General features: G+C 36.4%; 2 protein-coding genes across 2 annotated transcripts in view; one reads left to right on the plus strand and one right to left on the minus strand.

The window, feature by feature from the left end:
• LOC115450506 overlaps positions 1-21,214 on the plus strand; it is a 79,127-nt gene that overhangs the window by 48,968 nt on the left and 8,945 nt on the right. Inside the window, exons 5-7 of the mRNA XM_030178537.2 lie at positions 2,675-2,880; positions 16,421-16,448; positions 17,759-17,843. Of these exons, the coding sequence (XP_030034397.2) occupies positions 2,675-2,880; positions 16,421-16,448; positions 17,759-17,843 (319 nt within the window). The remainder of the gene's footprint in view (positions 1-2,674; positions 2,881-16,420; positions 16,449-17,758; positions 17,844-21,214) is intronic.
• LOC119189175 lies at positions 9,848-12,501 on the minus strand. The gene is made up of 3 exons (XM_037438204.1): positions 12,454-12,501; positions 12,079-12,109; positions 9,848-11,342 (listed from the first exon to the last, which is right to left on the minus strand). Exons 1-3 carry the CDS (start codon positions 12,481-12,483, stop codon positions 10,039-10,041), a joined length of 1,365 nt encoding a protein of 454 aa, XP_037294101.1. The 5' UTR covers positions 12,484-12,501; the 3' UTR covers positions 9,848-10,038.

A 21,214-nucleotide genomic window follows, 5' to 3' on the forward strand; every position in this document is an offset into this window, starting at 1 on the left:
GCGTGGGTAGATGCAGACCACTCAACGAGACCTGTGACGTCAGCATCTGCAACTGACGAGCGTAATGTATTTTTAATTTGCTTAATTCATGTAAAAATGCTCGTAATTATTATTACGTACAGGAGCTTATACCTCAACACGTGGGGTATAGTGTTCCTTTCATTACGATATTTTTCATATTGGTTAAGAATGTATCGCTTCCTCGGTCTCAAATTCCAAGCTCTGACATCTTACAAGGATTTTATTTAAAAAATTGACCGTTTTCTGGCTTTTAAATCAATGGAATTTAAAAAGTAAGTAAAGTTGACATAATTGTGATGACGATCAAAGGATGCATCATCTCTTACTAATAGTTATAGTAATGACTGCCTTGGTGGCGTAGTTGCAATGCGTACATAGGAGTACGCCTACTGAACTCAGTTGCTGAGTTCGAATCCTGGGTCAAGACAAAAATGATTGTGACTGGACTTTTATATCTTAAAAATTATTGTCGCAGCTCGGAGTCTGGATGTTGACGGTGTGATACCACCAAGCCTCGAAAAGTATGTAAAGATGATGGTCCTGGAAGTGATCTCTCTGGTCATGTCGGATTACCGTCTCACCGGAATATGAGACTACCATGATGATCTCCATTGAGATTGGCTGCCGTGGTCGAAATTCGGCTAGAAGAGATTCTTACTAGTTGACATACTTTGGATTATAATTTGCCATATCAGTTATAAAAATCAATTTGAATCCTTACTGTATTATCACAATATACAACAAAGCCAACTAGACAATAAATGAAAATTAATACGTATTTAGTTAGAGCTCTTTCATAACTCGAATAAGTTCAAATAATTTTGTGAATTTTTAAAATGTCATTTAGTCGTTTTCACTCTTCATCGTGCAGTACGTCTGGTTCCTATACAAAATTAAGGTTGTTCTGTCTGTGTGGGCGCCAGGGACGGATTTAGGTAACAGAAATTTTCTATTAAGCAAGAAATTTGTGAGAAACCTCTATATTATTCATTAATTAAGGATTGCAATTTGTATCTAAACAAAGTGTTCCTACGCACCGAAAGCATCAGGTGTAATTGAAACGCATATCTTGAGAGTAAAGAATGAATGAATCCATAGTAATCGAATTTCGCCAGATCGGAGATCAGTCATGTACGCAAGAGGTCTTTCGTTTTTATTGTATTTTTAATTTAATTATAATATGTAGTGAACATTGCGCACATCTATTGTGGTTGTGCTGTGCTCTGTCTCGCTATGTTAAATGGCATTCTGTTTCGGAGTAAGCGAGAAGGGCGTCTTATAGTTATTGCGGATGTGTGCCAAGTTTATCTTTTAAGTATAATTTCGTTCGGTATAGGTAGTTAGTTTATATCTCATCATCTTTTCTTCGTTCGTCGTTATATTTTATTGTCCTTTTTTTCTCTTTAAACTTGTTTTTCTGTGTTGTGTGCAATAAATACTTATTATTATTAGATATTATAGTGCCCTAGTGTATACAATCTTAAATCTTAATGTGTCACAAACAACTTTACTCAAATTTCCCCCACGAACAACCCTTAATCCGCCCCGCCTGGTATATTCAGCGAGCTCATTGTGTATTCAGCGTGACCACTTGGCGCGGCGTGTCTGATGAATGGCGCGCTCGATGCTAGCCGGTTACGATAATCATTTTACTACAAGAGTTCCCGAATAATGAACGAGTGGTCTGGTTTTTAAGTATACGACCTTGATTTGCGGTCGTCTCTAGACGTAGATATTATTCTTACTTTATTAAAGGCATTGCAAGACAGCGGGATAAGATAACAATGTATAGAAGACGCCATGTAGAAACTGCAACACGTAGCTTGACGTGATCAACACACGACGTGAATGTCACACCCAGCCACGCTCTCTGTCTGTCGAGTACTGTGAGATGTTAATCATGTCACTTTATGGAATTTATAGTACATAGTCGTGAAACTGGGGCCTTATTCTCTATCCCGCACGTTATTTTGAAAATGTGTAACAAGCACGTAACACAACGCATCATGTTTAGGACTATAGAAATTTAGCTTACAGAATACCATTCCACACACATTTCTCGAAGATAACATGACACGGCCGCGTTACGCGTTTACACTATCATACAGAATAAGGGCCCTGAATTAGAGTTGAGTCAATGTACTTTTTTTATACGGGCACAAATGACCCACTGCACCAGATGGTAGGTAAAGTGAGAGTCAATAGAACGTCGACTGATGAGAGATGATTACCCCTCGATAGTTGATACGATTATGCCGGCCTCTTGGAACTGGGTATACAGAGGTTGGTGCCGGAACGCGACACACTTACGTGAGCCACTATGGCAGGTTTTAACACGTTGTGTACGGTGGTCGCTATCTGGGCGGATATAAAATATATTCTACCACCAGCAAGACCAGACAGTAACATAATGTATCGCCTATTCCTGCCGCTAAGCAGAAGCATTTAACACCCTTCAGATTGTATGGAGCCATTGTTATAATTATTTTAAGAGTTAGATACCATTTATTATCAGGGTAACAAGAGCATTATTTGGAGTTCGTTAACTTTGATTGTCAAGGTCCTGCGAGGCATATTTATCCTAACGGCTGATCTTACTGTCAGACGTGAACCGCTAGCTATTCCGGTTGTACAAAGAACTTATCTTTCGCAGGACGCATCAGGCAAATGCATGGCAACACAGAAACACCTGGTGAAGGAAAGTCCGGAGATGCTGGCGATCTCCACCTGGACTGGCCAGGTGCCGAAGAGGCCGACCTTGCCGCCGGGAGCGAAGTTGTCGCAGCTCATGGCACTGGGCTCCAGGCGAGACCCTGGACAGGTCGTCTGGATGCTGGCGAAGTCTGATGCTGAAATGAAGTGAGTATTAGATGAAATAGGAGGTATGAGAGAAGGAATGTAGAAACATGAACAATTATAACTATTGCGAATAAAATATTTACTGGTGATAGATCTTTCATGCGTGAGAGTCCCTCTGGTTACGTACCTCTGCAATGTCTATTTCTGTGCCAAGCAACAAGTTACTATTGTCTTCCAATTTGAATAACATTGTAGCCAGTGTAACTACTGGACATAATAAGACTCTAACTCTATATAAGATATCTCATGATGGCGAGCGGGGTAGAATACCAAACAAAACTTTGTAATTCAAGGTGTTGGATGGTGTTTCTACTGTTTTTCGGCGGTCCTATCACTTACCATCAGGCAAACGGCAAGCTCGTTTCATCATTCAAAGCAATAATAAAATTGTTTATGTAATAGAGACATAGAGCTAAGACAAAACAGATTCCAAATGAAAGAGCACAAAAGAAGATGCAAAAAATATACTAATATAAAAATATAAGAATAAAAACAAAATCAAATCTGTATTTACAAATGATCCATGTAAATTAATATCAACATCCAAACGCATAAAGGAAATTTTATCTTCATTCTGAATATCATCGAACATAGACAATATACATGTATTTAACAAAAGCCTTTGATATTCATAGTATTCTGTAACCAACATACTGAAGAGATACAAAAGAAGAAAGAATTTCTATTCAATGTACTAGGTAATGATTAATATCAGTAAATTAAATTGGAATTGGATGAGGTATGCATCTCGCAGTGCTGACAGTGAGCGAAGACGATAAGCTTCAGATAGACTTAAGTTAATGTAAGTTCTCATACGACAGAAGCAAAATAACAGAATTCTCGTTTCTGAGACATCTTTAAATAACATGAGCTGCTGGTTTGAATTAATTGTGTTATTTTACCAGTAAGTAAGGGTGTGTTGTGTCCTAGAAACCGATTATTATTATATTTTCATATCCGTCGTACCAGTTTTTGTTATGTAAATTAAGCTAAAAACAGAAAGAAAGCTAATAAGAAAAGTTACATGAGTGATTAATTTTGCAATGTTACTTTTACTACTTACTCTTACTAATATTGTAAATGCAAAAGTTTGCGAAAATGTTTACATGTTTATTAAAAGTAAAAGCAGAAACATCTGAACGGATATCTATGATTTTTTTTATACGTATAAGCTATGTCCTGAATAAACATATAGGCTACTTTTTATCCTAATAATTTGCTCCTGTAGGGAATAAATTGATTAAATAATCTAATTTTAAATAAATGTCGCTGGCATAATACAGATGGAGCCATGGATCGCATTTGTAGCGTAGTAATACTTAGTAGTAGTAATTTGCTCCTGTAGGAAATAAATGGATTATTTAATCTGATTTTAAATAGATGGCGCTAGTGTCGCACATGGATCGCATTTATAGCGTAGCAATACTTAGCCCAAATACGTCAATTAGTACCACGCAAAAATTCTGAAAACAAAACAAAATGTTAATAAAAGTGTAGGTGTATCATAGCTTGTTGATTAATGAAACATACCGACGTATACAGCATCATTATTCTTTGTAGATAACGTTTTTAATTAAAATATGTATATTACGTTTATAAAGAGCCGATTGAAGCGACGGATGGTTAAATAACCTCGGCTTACAGGCACATTTTTCATCGCGACGCAAAGCTAGAGTGGGTTAAGGAATTTATTTAACTTAGTTCTTTTAGTTGGATGTAATTTCTAGAGGATTTAAAGATGCTATTTTATTATTTTAAGTGAAGTGTGATGTGTCCAACAAATACTGTTTTGACATAATATTCGTTATAAGATATGATCTTGGTAACGTCATTTACGTCTCAATCAAACAATGTTTTGCGCAAAACATTATGTTATATTTGATATTACATATTTAAAATATTTTACAACTTTTTAAGAGAAACAATTCCGTCATACATTATTGTTGCGAAATTTAACAGTTGATGCAGCGCACGCAACAGAAGTTCTTAAAAGGAATAATTTTTCCCCGTTTTTGAAAAAAAAAATCATTGATGCTCATCTCTTATTTGTTAAAGCGTAATGTTATATAGGCTTTCTCGAGAAATGGGCTATCTAACACTAAAATAATTTTTCAATTCGAATCAGTAGTTCCTGAGATTAGCGCTTTCAAACATATAGTATAGATAGAAATCTATATTATTATATATAGCATATTAACACGAAACATAACAATTAAGTTTTTAGTTTGCATCCTACATCTAAAACTGACCTCCTTGATTCTATGACTCCCTGACAAAATAACCATATATCGTTACAAAGTAACCGTAGCTGTTACAAAGTAGATTCACAATTGCTTGATTTACAATTGCAAATCAGAACTCAGGTTTCGGATTCCCAAATGATTTCGCGGTTCGTGGTCATTTTATATATCCTAGATAGTGAAACATACTGCGCACTATTCCACCGGTAGCGGAGACCGAGGCACACGGCAACTAGTCTAAAATCTTCTGAAGGGAGTTGAGGCACACGGCTACTAGTCTAAAACCTACTACAAGGGGTTGTCCTCTTCGTCGCGCAGGTATTGGTGGCGGCAGAGCGATTGCAACTCGTCGCGCTGGCTTAACATTTAGTTATTGAACTAAATTATAACATCAATTACAGTTAACACTTATACAATGGTGTATCAAATATTCATATTACTATTAGATTCTTAATTGTTATAGTTAACAATATTTTTAAGCTTTTTTATATACCTTTATATGCAGTTTCGGTTAATTTCGGTAAGCTACAATTGAATATACCTATGTAATATAAAACATGTCGACATCGGCATCACTTCGAACACTTTTAATGGTGTATTTTTAGTTATTATTATAATGCCAAAAAAAAAAAACCCATGAACTGATCTATTATTTTTCGCAGTAAAGCCACATACTTGCTATTGCTTTACATTTTATATGTACCTATAAATACGATCAACAACACAATAAACTTACAATGTATCAACCGTTCTCCGCCATTCACAGTGTTCCTACTAGAATTATTTATACAGCAAACCTAGCCCGCCGGCCACAATAAATATACTCCTTTATCACTCTGAGCTATTTGTTGTTCTTTCGTTATTTACCTTTTGCAAGCACTTTTTGGCTCACATGAATATATGTTTTATTTCTTGATGCTTACAACCTATTATAGATTACCCCAAGGAGTTCCAGACATGTAAATATATTTCTAAGGAGTGATAGAGTAGATAGTGACTTCATTGCACCTGAAGGTAAGTGGAGTGCAATAGACTGTCGACTGGCGAGAGATGGTTATCCCTCGACAGTCGACACAATTATGCTGTCCTGTTAGAATCGGATATACACGGGCTGATCTCGGAACGTAACACACTTATTTAGTCCACTATGGTAGGTTTAATACCTTGTGTACGGTGGTCGCTATCCGTGCAGATAAAAAATATATCCACCAACAAAGATATTTTATTAAAAACTTTAAAAACTATTTTGAAATAACCTAGATATTTGTATACATTTTTAAAACTGGCTAATTACATACACTGAAAATGAAAAACAAATACGCTCAGGTTTTTTTAATTCCATCGATATAAGTCTTGATTATAAAAATTTCGGAAAGCTATGCTTAGTTACATCTTAACTAGTCTGCTCTTCAACTTGTAATCACCGGCGATGTTTTTTTGAAATTAAACGAAATGATTTATTTGAATCCGTTAAATGTCATACATTATTCAGATTCCGTCAATATTAACTCTACCACCAGTTCGGAAAGCAGTTCTCACAAGAGAAGAACTGGCAAGAAACTCTAGTGTTGCTTTTTTCAAAATCAGTTTAAAGTAAAGACTACAATACATGATATGGAGAGGAGAAAAAAAATACAATTGATTTTTTATTGTTGTTTAGAGCAGTTCATTTATATGCTCGTAAAATAAGGAATAAATTAATTTAAATTTTCATATCAATGTTATTGTTTCCTCTCAGAAATCATGAATATTGACAACTATTTAAGCAATGCTTAACCGTCTCTTAACGCTAAAACAAGTTTATAAGTAAAATTTTCGATAATCGGTGGTACAACAATTGATTAAAACAAGACAAGTTTATAAGTAAGTCTAAAAGTGTGTAGGTATGTTAGAGGGTTAAAAGTGTGTATCGACCGAGCCGACTACATTTGTCAACGGTCGCCGAACCTAAAGGGTTGACTTTGGGCGGTGCGAATAACCCCCAAGCGATACTGGACAAAATGTCTGCTATTCGGTGGGAGGTATTAACATCGTGTAAAAACTCTGTAGGATTTTTGTTTCTTATAAAGAAAGAAACATTTATTACCACTAACATGCAGTAAGTATTTGGATATCTATTAAAAAAGGTGGAAACATATAAAAATCGCTGGTTCACTGTTATAAAGTACTATGTTATATTTGATGTACAAATTGAATTATATCACATACTTTTTAAAGTAAAATTTCCAATATTCGTGAAGGAATAATAAAGGTGTCATGTATTGGCGTTTCTAATTTTTACTTAAATGAAAATTTTACATCTCATTTTTCCATAATATGTAAAAATTAGTATAGGACTTTATAGTAGTAAGCTATCTATATGTAATTTATGTCTAATGCTCATATCGAAAGAGTAGATATAAAGTAAGTTGCACACCCACATTGTGGCGAAAAGGTGACCATCTCAGCATAAGTATATACTATTATATATTATAATAATAATAATAATATCAGCCCTGTATTATATACTTGCCCACTGCTGAGCACGGGCCTCCTCTACTACTGAGAGGGATTAGGCCTTAGTCCACCACGCTGGCCTAGTGCGGATTGGTAGACTTCACACACCTTCGAAATTCCTATAGAGAACTTCTCGGATGTGCAGGTTTCCTCACGATGTTTTCCTTCACCGTTAAAGCGAACGATAAATTCACATTTCATAATCATTCATAATTCACACATAATTTTTTAGAAAAGTCAGAGGTGTGTGCCCTTGGGATTTGAACCTGCGGACATTCGTCTCGGCAGTCCGTTCCACACCCAACTAGGCTATCGTACTATTTATATTATAGTACTACTATTTTATTTTATTTGTTAGGTTTTCCAGCAGACTTAACACTACGATTACAATAATATAAATATTACACTTATAGCTTTAAAGCCCAAGTTAGGAAAACTCAACATGTACTTATATAAATGAATCTAAAAGGAACTTAAGCGCAGCAAATTAAACTATTATATAAAGTTGAAAAGTTTGTTTATTTGAACACACTAATCTCACTACTGGTTCGAATTTAAACATTATTTTATTGTTTCATAGCCCATTTATCAAGGAAAGCTATAAGCTATATAACATCGCGCCATGACCAATAAGACCGGAGCACCAATGAATAATGTTGCAAAAATGGGCAAATATTATTCATTTTGAGTTTCCGTTGCGTGCGCTGGTTAAACGGTTAGAGTTACGCAACAATGATGTACGACAGAATTGTTCCTCTAAAAAGGTCTAAAAAATGTATAAAAAAAAATACACTCGAATTGAGAACCTCCTGTTTTGAAGTCGGTTAATAAAACAAAGGCTAATTAATGCTCATATAGAGAAAGTAGGTATGAAGTGAATAGCAAACTCACGCCATGGCAATGAGGAGATCATCTCAGCATAAGTATAATTATAATAGATATAATACTATGGACGGTCTTTACTGTTTATTCCTTTGTTTCGTTAATAATCCTCAATTTGTCCCTACTCTATTTCAATTTAAAGTCGCCATAATTTTTTTTTTGAACATTTTGCAGTATAAGTACATATTATAATTTTTACAACCAGGCCTATATATCAGAGTGATTAGATGTAATCAATGTAATAAATTTCTCAAATTATTTAATTATGGAAGCGTCGTTTTTCACTTCGTTACAAACATGTTTCTAATTTACATATTGTTACAGGTGTTCATTTAAACTTATAATCAAATATTGAATTAATATGAATGTTTAAATAATGTGTGTTATTCAAAAATGTTGTTAATTACGTAGCATGAAAGCATATTTATGTAATTAAAAATATTTGAACATTAGTGCGCCATAAAATTCTATACGCTTCTACTTTATAAAATAAAACTGTTCTATAAAATTTTTACTACCCTCAAAATCATTTACGGCAATATCTTTACTAAGCTTAGAAGAATATATGAGCTAAGACGCGTCCACAAGGCAAACTACGAACAGTTGCGTTTAACATTTTACTAATCGCACGCTGCAAATCTAAAATTAAAGAGGTGATATGGACTCTTAAAACTTAAAATCAGATACCAAAACAATAATTAAATAACTACTTATCCTTTGTATTGCTAACGTTACATTTAAAATTTGACTCTATATTTTTATATTCATTTATTTATTAGCGAACGTGGTATCTTACTTAAGTTAGACAATGAGTTAAAACAAACGCTAGCGTATTCAAAACATTAATTACAGCCAACAAAAACAATCTAAAATTAGTGTAATCAATGAATGAGTCGACGAATTCAAAACTGCGTATCGTGCACGTAGCAAGCTTTGTTCCACCAAGCGCTAATTCAAGACAAATATCCGCAAACTGTTTGCTGAGTGTGGCCGCGGCCTAACTCGGGTTGTCTAGTTCCAAACAATTCCATAGGTTTTCTTGTTTGCGCTGTTTATGTGTTTGGTCGCGTACAACACTTTGTATCCGCATTATTTATTACTTTGCGCTTATCGTACATTATTACAGAATTTCTGTGTTTACTCGATGTTTTTTACGGATATGTCTGTTTGGGGAAAAAATATATTTTTATTTGGTTTAATTAACATTCTTAATGATTATTGACACATTTTTGTACCTAGTAAGCATTTTTATGACTTTATATTAATTGGTTATGGGTATCAAAAAATCAATAATATGGATATGAACATCTAAATGGTGTTTACCCCGATACTTCAATGAAACAAATAAGTGTTACTAAACTTTATTATTGCAAATAATTGATAGCGCATAATATATATTCCTTAAAAGGTAGTAACTCCAAATATTAACTTAACTTATAACTTCAATCATTCGTTTATCAAACTTACCGCAATGTGAGTAAAAAATGTAAAACTAAGTTATATTATAATCTATATATATGGGTTGATGAGTCAATGTCCTTTACCCAGCTATAGCAGTTGCTACAGCACCGCTAGCATTTGCAGTACTCGCTGCGGCACTTTCAGCAGTAGCAAAAGCACCTGCAGCACCTTCTTCTTCCTCTTCATAGTACTCATCCAAATATTCTGGTTCCGTCGCTGCTGTAGGTGGTGGAGCAGCGCCGGCTGCAGGTGCGGGTGGACTTGACCCGGTGGTTAAGGCTGGTGCCTTAGCCGCTGCATCAGCCTTAGCAGCATCTTGCGCGCCCTGACCTGGTACACTTGAAGCTTTTGCTTCACTGTCAGCGCCAGGAGCCGAAGCCGGTCCATGTCCAAAATTTTCCAGCAACTTTTTTAAGGGTTCAAGCTTGTCTAACAAAAACGGTAGTTTTTCAAGATGTATCGGACCCTTTTCCAATAGGTGTGGCAAATCTTCCAAAGGTATTGGCAAGTGACTCAAGTCAGCAGGAATTTTTGGTAGTACCTCATTCTGGAATATCAAGGACAGAGTAGCCAAGACTGACAATCCGATCGCAATTGCATGTGAAAATTTGCCTATTTCACTAAGTTTTTTAATCAATTCTCCAATCTTATCAACATGACTGACTATAAGGTCTCCGAGTTTTGCAACAAAGGCTTTTATGACATCGTGGGATTTGTCAGCTAGAACAGCGACTGCTTTGGATACATTATCAGGGGAGATCACGGTAGCTGCATTTGTGAGACCTTTATGAACTCCGGCAATGATTGCTGGAACAGTTGTAGACTGATCAGTAATGAAAGCGGTGATTAGGCCTGACGCAACTTTAGCCAATGGATTGTCAGTTAACGCAGCTTGGATTACTTTCGCTATATCTTGTGGTAAATCAGGTAATAGACTGGGTATCCCCAGAGCACTGACGTCGGGTAGTGGTGATGGCTGCGGTAACTTTTGCAAATCTTTATCATTTGGAGGTTGTGGAGGCGTTTTGGCAACTGTGGTGGCTGGGGCAGAAGTGACTGCAACAGGTGTTTGATGCGCACTTGACGCTGGCGTTGAGGGTTGTGGAGCGCCATGATGACCTTGATGGTGAGGTTTGGCTAGAGCGTGGGCTATAGCTTGTGCTGGTGCATTAGCCTGTCCAGTATTGGGGTGGCTTTCTGGGTATCGCGAATGAGCTACTGCTTCAGCTCTTGTGCCGGCTGCTTGAACAGGTCTGTCTTGGGCTGGCTTAGACTGGGCTGGACGACCTGCCCCGGACTTGTGGTGAACATGTATCACTTGGGCTCCGTTTGCTGCCGCATTCGCTAACCACGCTGCAGCATTGGCTTGAGCATAGTTTTGATCTAAAAAATTGATATAAGGCAATTTTTTTATTAGCAATGTTAGGTTGTGTTATAGACAGAATCTATAAAAAATCATACAGTGTTTTGCATAATATACAGTCAAGGTCGTAGCGAATCAATTAAGTTAAAATACAGAGGTAGGTATAGATATATAAGATAAATTTGGAGAAATGGAGTGGGGAAATTCAATAGTACACAGGGCATATGAGGTCATGCTGCCCGTATGTTTTATTACTATATTATATAGGCAGAGTCAGCAACAAACGTAATCATATCTAAGCGACAATTAATAATATTTGAGTAGAGCAATTTAAAGTTTAGGTATTGATAAGAATGTCATAACAATTTAAATATTTACTTTTTAAAAATATAGACTAATGATTCGAAAATTATCCTAAAAGTACAAAACCTTAATCAAAATACGCAGAAAAATCTGGTGAGTTCAAATATTTGTATTACTCATTTTGGGTATATTTGTTGCTTACATGATGGCCCTTCTGGCATTCAAATGTTGAAACGATTGTTGATGCGGCCACAATATTTTAATGCGAATTGAAATTTGGAATTTGTATAGCTTCTTTTTAGGCTGACTGTCTAATTATAATAAATCAAAGGTTATAATTATTGGTGTCTTATAAATGATAAATTACTTCCTCATAACCTCTGCCTTGACCTCCCTTGAACTTAAGATCGAATTTTTAATATAAATATCTAATGTTCTCAAATAAATACTTACTTTGTGCTGATGTCACGGCAGTTATCGTAGCCTGCAATGCAATATTTATTATTTTTACGTGAATTTTCAATAAAAGAATGTTTAAAGTTCACACAAAATAATTTATCAATGAGCCAGTTCTTAATACGAATCACACAGTTGGCCACGAGTCTTTGAAAGAGAGCTTTTTATCCACCACACGGAAGGTTGAAAATATTCACATAACTCCAAAATTATGATAACGTCAAAGGTAAAGGTTTCCTCAGCATGTTTTCTTATCCCATTATAATGAGGGATCAGTAACTTCGAAAAGTCAGAACCACTATTCAATTTGTTCTGTCCACTTAAAATAATTTTAATTATCTAACCGTTGCTGTTATAAACTGAATATCTTACCAAAGCAAGCAGAAATCCTGACGATTTCATCTTGCCGATCTTCGATAAAGTGTGGTACGTATCCTCCAATTGTTCAGAATATATACCCTCAAACATAACAATTGATTTGACAATTTGTTCAAACATTACTATTGAGTAAATTTACTTTAAATATTCCATTGATTTAATTACGTATGTTTCAAATCAGCTGCCACCGGGATTTATAATCTGACGTCAAAGTTTAAAATAAACTGACTGTGTAAATAGTTGTATTTGCTGAATCAAATGGGTTATGTGATTTACGATTCGCTGATTGAATTAAATTAAATGAAATACTATGTATTATAAATGCAACTCATAATAAATGACTGGTGGTAAGTCTCTCATATGTGCGAGTCTGGGTAGGTACCACCACAATGTCTATTTCTGCCACCAAGCAGCAGTTTGTAGTCACTGTTATGTTCCAGTATAAATAACAATGTTCGGCTACAAAGCCAGTGTAACTACTGGACATAATAAGAATTACATCTAATGTCTTAGGATGGCACGCGTAGTGGAATACAAAACGATAATTTGTAATTCGAGGTGTTGGATGGTGTTCCTACTGTATATGGGCTGTCGTATCGCTAACTAACAGGCGAAAGGCAATGTCGTCTAATCATTCAAAGCAATAAATAAGAAATTAAATACTACAACATGATATATAATATAGAATTATAATCTAATATTGAACAGTGTCTCATTTGATGGTGCTATTATATAACTTGCAGTAACCACCACGTTATAATACCTGTGAAACACAACAACACTGTTTACAACATGGATTTAAGATACTCTACGATATTGATTACTTATGTTTACACGAATTTTAAATATCGCAATAAAATTTGTGAATTTATCGTTCGCTTTAACGGTGAAGGAAAACATCGTGAGGAAACCTGCACATCTGAGCAGTTAAGAATTTCGAAGGTGTGCGAAGTCTACCAATCCGCACTAGGCCAGCGTGGTGGACTAAGGCCTATTCCCTCTCAGTAGTAGAGGAGGCCCGTGCTCAGCAGTGGGCAAGTATATAATACAAGTCTACTCACCTGAAAAGTCGCCGTAATAAAAATAACGCCTAATGTATATATATAAAAATGAATCCTTATTTCCCTTGGTCACGCCATCACGCGTGAACGGCTGGACCGATTTCGCAATTTTTTTGTTGTTGTGTTTGTTATTGTCAGGTGAAGGATCATATGAAAGAAAAAATTAAGAAAGTTGAGCGGAACGTTAGAAAATTAAATAAAATTTAATTTCAGCGATTAACAGATTGCGCGCTGCAAATTCATAGTTGACAGGACATCGTCTATCGAGTCAGCTAGTGTCTTCAAACAGGAACAGGTTCTCAATTCATTTGTATTTTTTACTGTAATTTTTTTCAGATAAAATAGTAATCATTTGGATAAAGTTACAATCGCGAGTCATAAATCTGGCCACAGGAGTATTGAGCCTCGTCGATCCTGCTACTCGATCTTATCTCATTATTTATAATAATTGGGCGAGGGAACGAGGTGAGACCCGATCCGTATGACACTATGGAACGAAGTTGATGATCTTCACCAGACTTTATACAAATTGACGCATGGTTTCACGTTCCGTTACTTATATCATTGCTGAGACAATGACTCGCCGTAATAAGGCATGCCAGTACATTTTAGACTCTAGTACCAAGAATGGTGAGCCGAAATTTCTTTGATTAGATTTTTTTTCATTTGTCATTTATTTAATGTCTTATCTTATTTTTATATTGCAAATTGTACCACTTTTATGCGCTCGCACATTGTTCATCAATCCCTCGCACCGAAGGACGCTCTCAGCGTCAACGGCAGCATGAGGTCAACGCCACACTGCCGTCCATCCCGGGGGTCAACCGAAAAATGTGCAAGAAATGCACAAAAATGCACTAGGGCGGACAGCCCCCTGCTGCCCGCCGACGACCCCCTTCGTGGCCCCTATAAGTCGCCTCTTACGACAGGCAGGGGTTTACCGTGGTGGTATTCTCCAAACGCCCCCATTCCACAGGGCGGAACAGACGTTGTCCTGTCCTAACTATGAATTTGCAACGCGCATTCTGTCAATCGCTGAAATTAACTTTTCTTAAATTTTCTAACGTTCCGCTCAACTTCCTTAATTTTTTCTTTCATAAGATCCTTCTCCTGACAATAACAAACACACCAAAAAATAGTGAAATCGGTCCAGCCGTTCACGCGTGATGACGTGACCAAGGGAAATAGGGATTCATTTTTATATATATAGATTAGATATAAGCTTGTTAAAAAAGACCTCCAGTGCCATTACATTATCTACAAGATATAAAAGCAACCAGTCACACTACGATTTTGTTCTGGAATAAAACGCAAGACTTTCAATCCACAACCACCTAATAACGCAATGGAGCGTTGACAAGACGCAACGTAATGCTTCAAACATCGTAATGTAAAAGCAGCAACTCATTCCAGATGGCGTTTTAGCTTCGTCACGGGAATTTATTAGAACGTAACCCGGCTTAAACCCGTTATGTGTTTTTGCATCTTATTAGTTATCTTTTTTATCTTTACGTGGTTTTTGGTGTGGGAAATACTGTTACAACAATGGGTTTCATGGAAGGGAGCTGCTTATGCGAAGTATCTACAATACCTCAGTGGCCTCATTTTAATTGTACATGGTACAAGTACTACTACCGCGCTGAGATCCTGGGTTCCGGCCAAATAATTGTGACTGGGTTTAGCCATCTTGAAAATTACTCAGTCGCAGCTCAGAGCCAGGAATTTAGTGGTGTGATACCACCGTGCCTCGGAAAGTATATCAAGCTGTTGGTCCTGCGCCTGATCTCTCTCCGCTCTTGTTGGATTGCCGTCTCACCGAGCTATGCAAGTGCAGGAACAGAGAGTGCAACCTGTGTATTGCGCACACACTTATGCACTATAATATATCCTGCGTACATGGCTGATCTCCGTTGAGATTGGCCGCTGTGGGCAAAATTCAGTTAGGAAGAAATCAGTTGTTACAGTGTATTTATAATTGGAACACAATAGTCCATGCACATTCTCTTGGCGGCATTAGACATTGCAGTTGTGCCTTGTACTCCAAGGAAATCAAATATATTTAAAACAACCGACATTTAACATTCGGTAATGACTCCAGGGCCCTAATTCTGTATGATAGTGTAGCCGCGTAACGCGGCCGTGTCATGTTATCTTCGAGAAATGTGCGTGGAATGGTATTCTGTAAGCCACATTTCTATAGTCCTAAACATGATGCGTTGTGTTACGCGCCTGTTACGCACTGTTAAAATAACGTGCGGGATAGAGAATAAGGCCCCTGAATCAATTTTCATTAAACACTTGACTTCCATTTCACAAGTTTCTTCGCTCTTTGTAAGGGGTGTGAAAAACAAGGCCCTCCCAGAGGTGGGTTTTTCGTGCCCAAGGGTCCGTTGGTTTATAAACACTCGGTGAGCCCTTTTGACCTTAACGGCGCGGATTTATGAAAAATAATAATTTAAATGACTGCATTTTATTGTGAGCTTCATTTATAAATATCAAATGCGTTAATGTGTTAATTAAACAATATAACTTGGTAAAATTACGTCAAAACCTTTGAGTATCAATATGAAACACTTTCCCGCTTTGTAATTAAATATGAAAGAGTTATATTTAATAACAAAAAGGACATAACATTGATTATTAAATATATTAATAAATAACATCCACAATAATCAATTTAAAATATATGTAGCTATAGATAGTTTTTGTATTATTTATTGTGAAACATTTGATATTAAAATGAAAATATTTTTGGGATTGTATCGCGGTGTTTTTATGATATAATTTTCTGCCAACATTTCGAAGACTTTGCAATGGTCCCCATAATTATTTTCATTTCAATGTACGTAAACGTAATAAATGCGTATTAATTAAATGATTTCTTTTTCTCGCTTCTCAAGAGAATGGATGGCGGCAATTTCAAAAACGGTAAGCCTTAATTCTTCTTTTTAGAAATAAATCGTTTCGTTATCTTATTTTAAATCGAGCTTATGGTTAATTAAGGCTTAGATTGATAATCTAGTGAGCATATTAGTCCAAACATTGTTTAGTTTGTTTCATAATACATGATTTAGTGGCAAGCAGAGGTATTTAATGCATTCAATTTCTCCTAACATATCTTTATTAGTAATATATTTTCACCTACCTTTTTCTTACCAGCTCCTTCCTATCTTTATATTTAAGTTATTTCGTTGCTAGTGTTCCTTGAGACTCGCCGAGCATCACCGCTCAGTGTCAGAAAATGCGTGCCACTGCTGATCCTGGCTTACAGGAGTTGTAGTGGTGGGTGTGAGGACGGGAAAGCCTCTAACTTATGTTTGTCCTATGTGAAGGATTTAACAGCCATCGTGTCACAAAGTATAGTTCACGGCAAATCTCGTATATTTTTTGATAGCGCCAAGTAACCGGGAATCGAATCCCGCACCTCGCTGTAATGAGCTTAAGTACATACATTACCCACTACAGCATTTAATTAGTTGCATCAGTATACAATCCATATTCATATTCAAGCTCCACTAAACTATAAGCCTCAAATAGACTTAAGTCTACAGCGTTAAGCCCTGAGCTGCTGTATGAACGATAATACCCGTAATGATAAGACAAGCGGACCGTATAATGCATTAATTTATAATCAATAGCTTCGTGGGAATTGTGTAATATTGCATAAACCGATTCTAGGAATTTCTAAGTTGAAATTATAAGCATAAAGCGAGGTTTAGATTAGCGTGAAAACTTGCAGAAGTCGACTATAGCAATTTTACCGTGTAAACAATCATAACAAGGTACCTACTGCAAAATTTTAAGTTTGCAGGACTTGCTGCGAGTCGCATATGTATAGAATAATTGAAATACTGTCGCTAGTTTAAATGCAAAATTATTGCGCAAAATATTGCTGCAACAACTTGCTAGTCTAACCTTAGCATTAGATTCTGTTGCGCATTAATTTGATTTGTGATTTATAACTTGTATTTTTACTATATTGTTCGAGGGAATCCCAGATTAGCTCAAAAATATTTTAGTTTTACGGATACGAAATTTTTTGTGGAATTAACAAATTTATAAAAATATAGAGTGTTTTTTTCAGTCCACGAATGTATAGTGCATTTTTTTTTAGTGGGACAAAAATAAACACAAATATTATTTTATTAAATACCTCTTTCACTTGTTATTATTTATTTTTAATATATTTTATCAATTTTGTAAAATTACTCATCTAAATTAATATTATATGTTCGCAGCTTCCTCCACCGCCCCACATCGAGCTGGTGATGGCCATGCCGTACCTCCGAACCGCTTTCAAAAGGCCCACAGTCCGAGTGCGACGTAAGTATTTGTCTAGACAGTTCTGAACGACGTGGAGCAAATGTCAGCCGACGAGGGCTAATCATACCTCTTGTTAATATACAGACGGTATATGTTATATCAGACGTAATGAAGGAAAAATACCAGTAAGGCAGGTCTGCCTAATAAATAAATGTAATATTTATAGATGGTTTCGAACAGCTTGATATGTGTCGATCGACAAGGGATAATCATCTCTCTTCAGTCGATATACAGACTATATACGTCACATCTGTTGCAGTAAAGGGAAAAAAAACAATGGGTAAAATTTTTCGAAAGAGAACCGGTGGTGGTAGGACTCTCATATGTCTGCCTGGGTAGATACCACCGCAATGTTAAATTTTGCCGCCAAGCAGCAGTGTGTAGTCATGGTTGTATTCCGGTTTGAAAGACAACAATGTACGGCTACAAATCCAGTGTAAATTCTGGATATAATAAGTCTTAACATCTCACGTCTCAGGATGGCGAGCGCAGTAGAATACCAAACGATACTTAATTCAAATTGTTGGATGGTGTTTCTAGTGTTTATGGGTGGTCGTATCGCTTACCATCAATCGCTTAAAAATCCTATAAATAAATAAAATCAGGTGAACGGCATCGCCTCCTCATTCAAAGTAATAAATTGCGGTATGCAAATCATACTAATGATAAGATTTTACATAGATTATGAAAGGACAGCCGAAAGGAAACGGATTACTTGAACCTTTCGCCACTACTATATAATGACAGGCTTAACATCATGTAAGTGACCTACTATATCTACACATATTAACAATATCACCTTATCAGACCGGCTGCTAGACTTCAAGACACTGTGAGCTCATTCTGCGTAGATCGGACCACCAAGAGCTAAAATTTTTTAAAAAGTTTTATATTTGAAAAAAATTGGTACATATTGTAACTCTGATTTTGCGAATGAACAACACCTCAGTCCCCCCCTGACCATGAAGGCTGCAAAGTCTTCGAAACGTCGGAAGAATGGAAATTAAAAATCATTTAACTGATTGCAATCACTTTGCACTAACAAATACCAATACAGCTTCTAATTTCGTTACCAAGTTTCAATCGAAGGTAAACCACACTATTCTATGAACAAAAATTGAAATATAGTTCAAGTGAAAAATCCACGCCATATGAAAAGTAAACATAACGTTTATTCGTTATCGAACTGGAACTGCAAATATCGGTGATGTTTCTATTCGGTTGCATCGAATATTGACGAATTTCGTGGTAAAAATGTCCACCGTTTTACCAACTTTCAATTACTTGCCAGTCTTGAATTGATTTTGTGAACAAACTATGAATAGAATTTGTGTTGATTTGGTTAAGAAACCTTTAGGTTTTAGGTTCGATTTCTGCATTGTATGTTATTCGCCAGGTGAGACTGCTGGTGGTAGGATATATTTTATATCCGCCCGAATAACGACCGCCGTACACAAGGTGTTAAAACCCGACGTAGTGGCACACGTTAGTGTGTCGCGTTCCGGGATCAGCCTGGGTATTTCCGGTTCCAACAGGCCGGCATAATTGTAACGAAACTAATCGCTTTATTCAACCCGATAATCGAACCTAAGTCCTCAAGCAGGCGTACAGCACACGCAATAAGCTGCGTTACAAAAGTGTAAATAGTTTGATAATATATTACCGCACTGAACAAATTCAAAACGATTAATCGACTAAATATTATATTCGAATAAACACAGATGTCTACACAATAGTAGTCGATATTTGCTTAGATAAGTGTATAATATAAATCAACATATCCTTAAGACTGTAGGCAGTATTACTACTGTAATGTAAGGAGTACACGACTATGTTTTAGTTAAAACTATTTCGTATACTCTACATATACTACAAGTAAACGCACGTCACTGAACCACAAATCTTCTACGTTTTTTATTTTCTCAAGAAACAATTACCAAACCAAGTCTCAGGGACTATTGGGCGGTTATTTTGGGGGTCACTGGTCTTACGAGGCAGCATTAAGTCCCATGGAAAGATAAGATTTTGTGCAACCGTTGGTTAGAGTTATGCCTTCTACACAATCGTGCATGCTTGTACTCGCTTATCATGTTTCTCCGTGTGATTTTGATAACGACGACGGGGAACGAATGGGTACCTTATAAATAAATTAATATTAACTGGTCTCCTATCAGGGGACCAATGGGCACTTGAATAGGTGACGAATCTATAACTTTTATTCTAGGGTACGAGTTTTAGGGGTCGAATGGGTCCGAGACCTCCATAAACCTATTTATTACATTGAAATAAAACTATTCACGGATGTTATTGCGGTTATTTATATTATAATTTTCTCCCGGATTTCGAAGACTTTGCAGTTCATGGTCACGGTGGGGACTTATACCATACTCGGTCCAAAGTTCAAAAACGGTGACATCTAAATATATATAACTCAAAGATGACTGACTGACTGATATAGTGATCTATCAACGAACAGCCCAATCCACTGGACGGATCGAGCTGAAATTTGGCATGCTGGCAGATGTTATGACGTAGGCAACCGCTAATAAAGGATTTTGATTAGTTCTACCCCAAAGGGATAAAATAGGGGATGAAAGTATGTATAAATCTTCTTAGATTTTCGACTGATTGAACTTAAAGATTGGAGCTACTCTGATGAAGACGTTCGCTTAAATAGGATTTTGATAAATTCAACCCCCATGGGGATAAAATTAGTTTGAACCTATCAGTACCGGGAAAATATGTAGCAAGACTTTTATCATACAGTGGACTTTTATCCCGGAAAACTCTATCACGCGGGCGAAGCCGCGAGCAAAAGCTAATAATATAGAAACGTAATTACATAAATCATATAATACAGGCAAATATAACAATAGTGTACATTAGAAACACCTATACAAATTAACTTGGACAAATATTTTAGTGGTCATGCACGGTAAGTATATAAGGCGGAATCTCAGTTCCTCAATTTTATTGAAGAGTATTTTTTATTGATATAGGGTAGTTTCCCAAAAGTGTAAGTATGCCGCATACCGGGATTAGCATGTGTATATACATTTTTAAGCAGGCTGGCATAATTATGTCAACTGGCGAGAGGTAATCTCTCGTCAGTCGACAAGCTATCTAGATCCCATTCCGTATATAATAATACATTGTTGTCACAATCTCGCAGGAAGGACCTATCGCTCTAGTCAACTAACATGTAACGTCAATCTAAACTTAACAGTAAATTCACCTTTATGTTCACAAAGTAACGCACAAATTTCTATGATAAAAAATCTCACGAATCCGCGAGACGATGGACTGCGCCAGTATAACTTGACCCTTACCAACACGTGTATTCGTTTATCTTCGAGGCACGTGTTCTTCCC

Source organism: Manduca sexta, chromosome 13 (assembly GCF_014839805.1).
Source record: "Manduca sexta isolate Smith_Timp_Sample1 chromosome 13, JHU_Msex_v1.0, whole genome shotgun sequence".
NCBI lineage: Eukaryota > Metazoa > Arthropoda > Insecta > Lepidoptera > Sphingidae > Manduca > Manduca sexta.

Bases quoted from the DNA above. Each gene is read 5' to 3' on its own strand.
- LOC119189175 (XM_037438204.1), bottom strand. From the start codon at position 12,483: ATGAAATCGTCAGGATTTCTGCTTGCTTTG. The intron at 12,110-12,453 runs GTAAGATATTCA...ATTGCATTGCAG, and splicing joins CAGGATTTCTGCTTGCTTTG to GCTACGATAACTGCCGTGAC. The intron at 11,343-12,078 runs GTAAGTATTTAT...TCAATTTTTTAG, and splicing joins TGCCGTGACATCAGCACAAA to ATCAAAACTATGCTCAAGCC.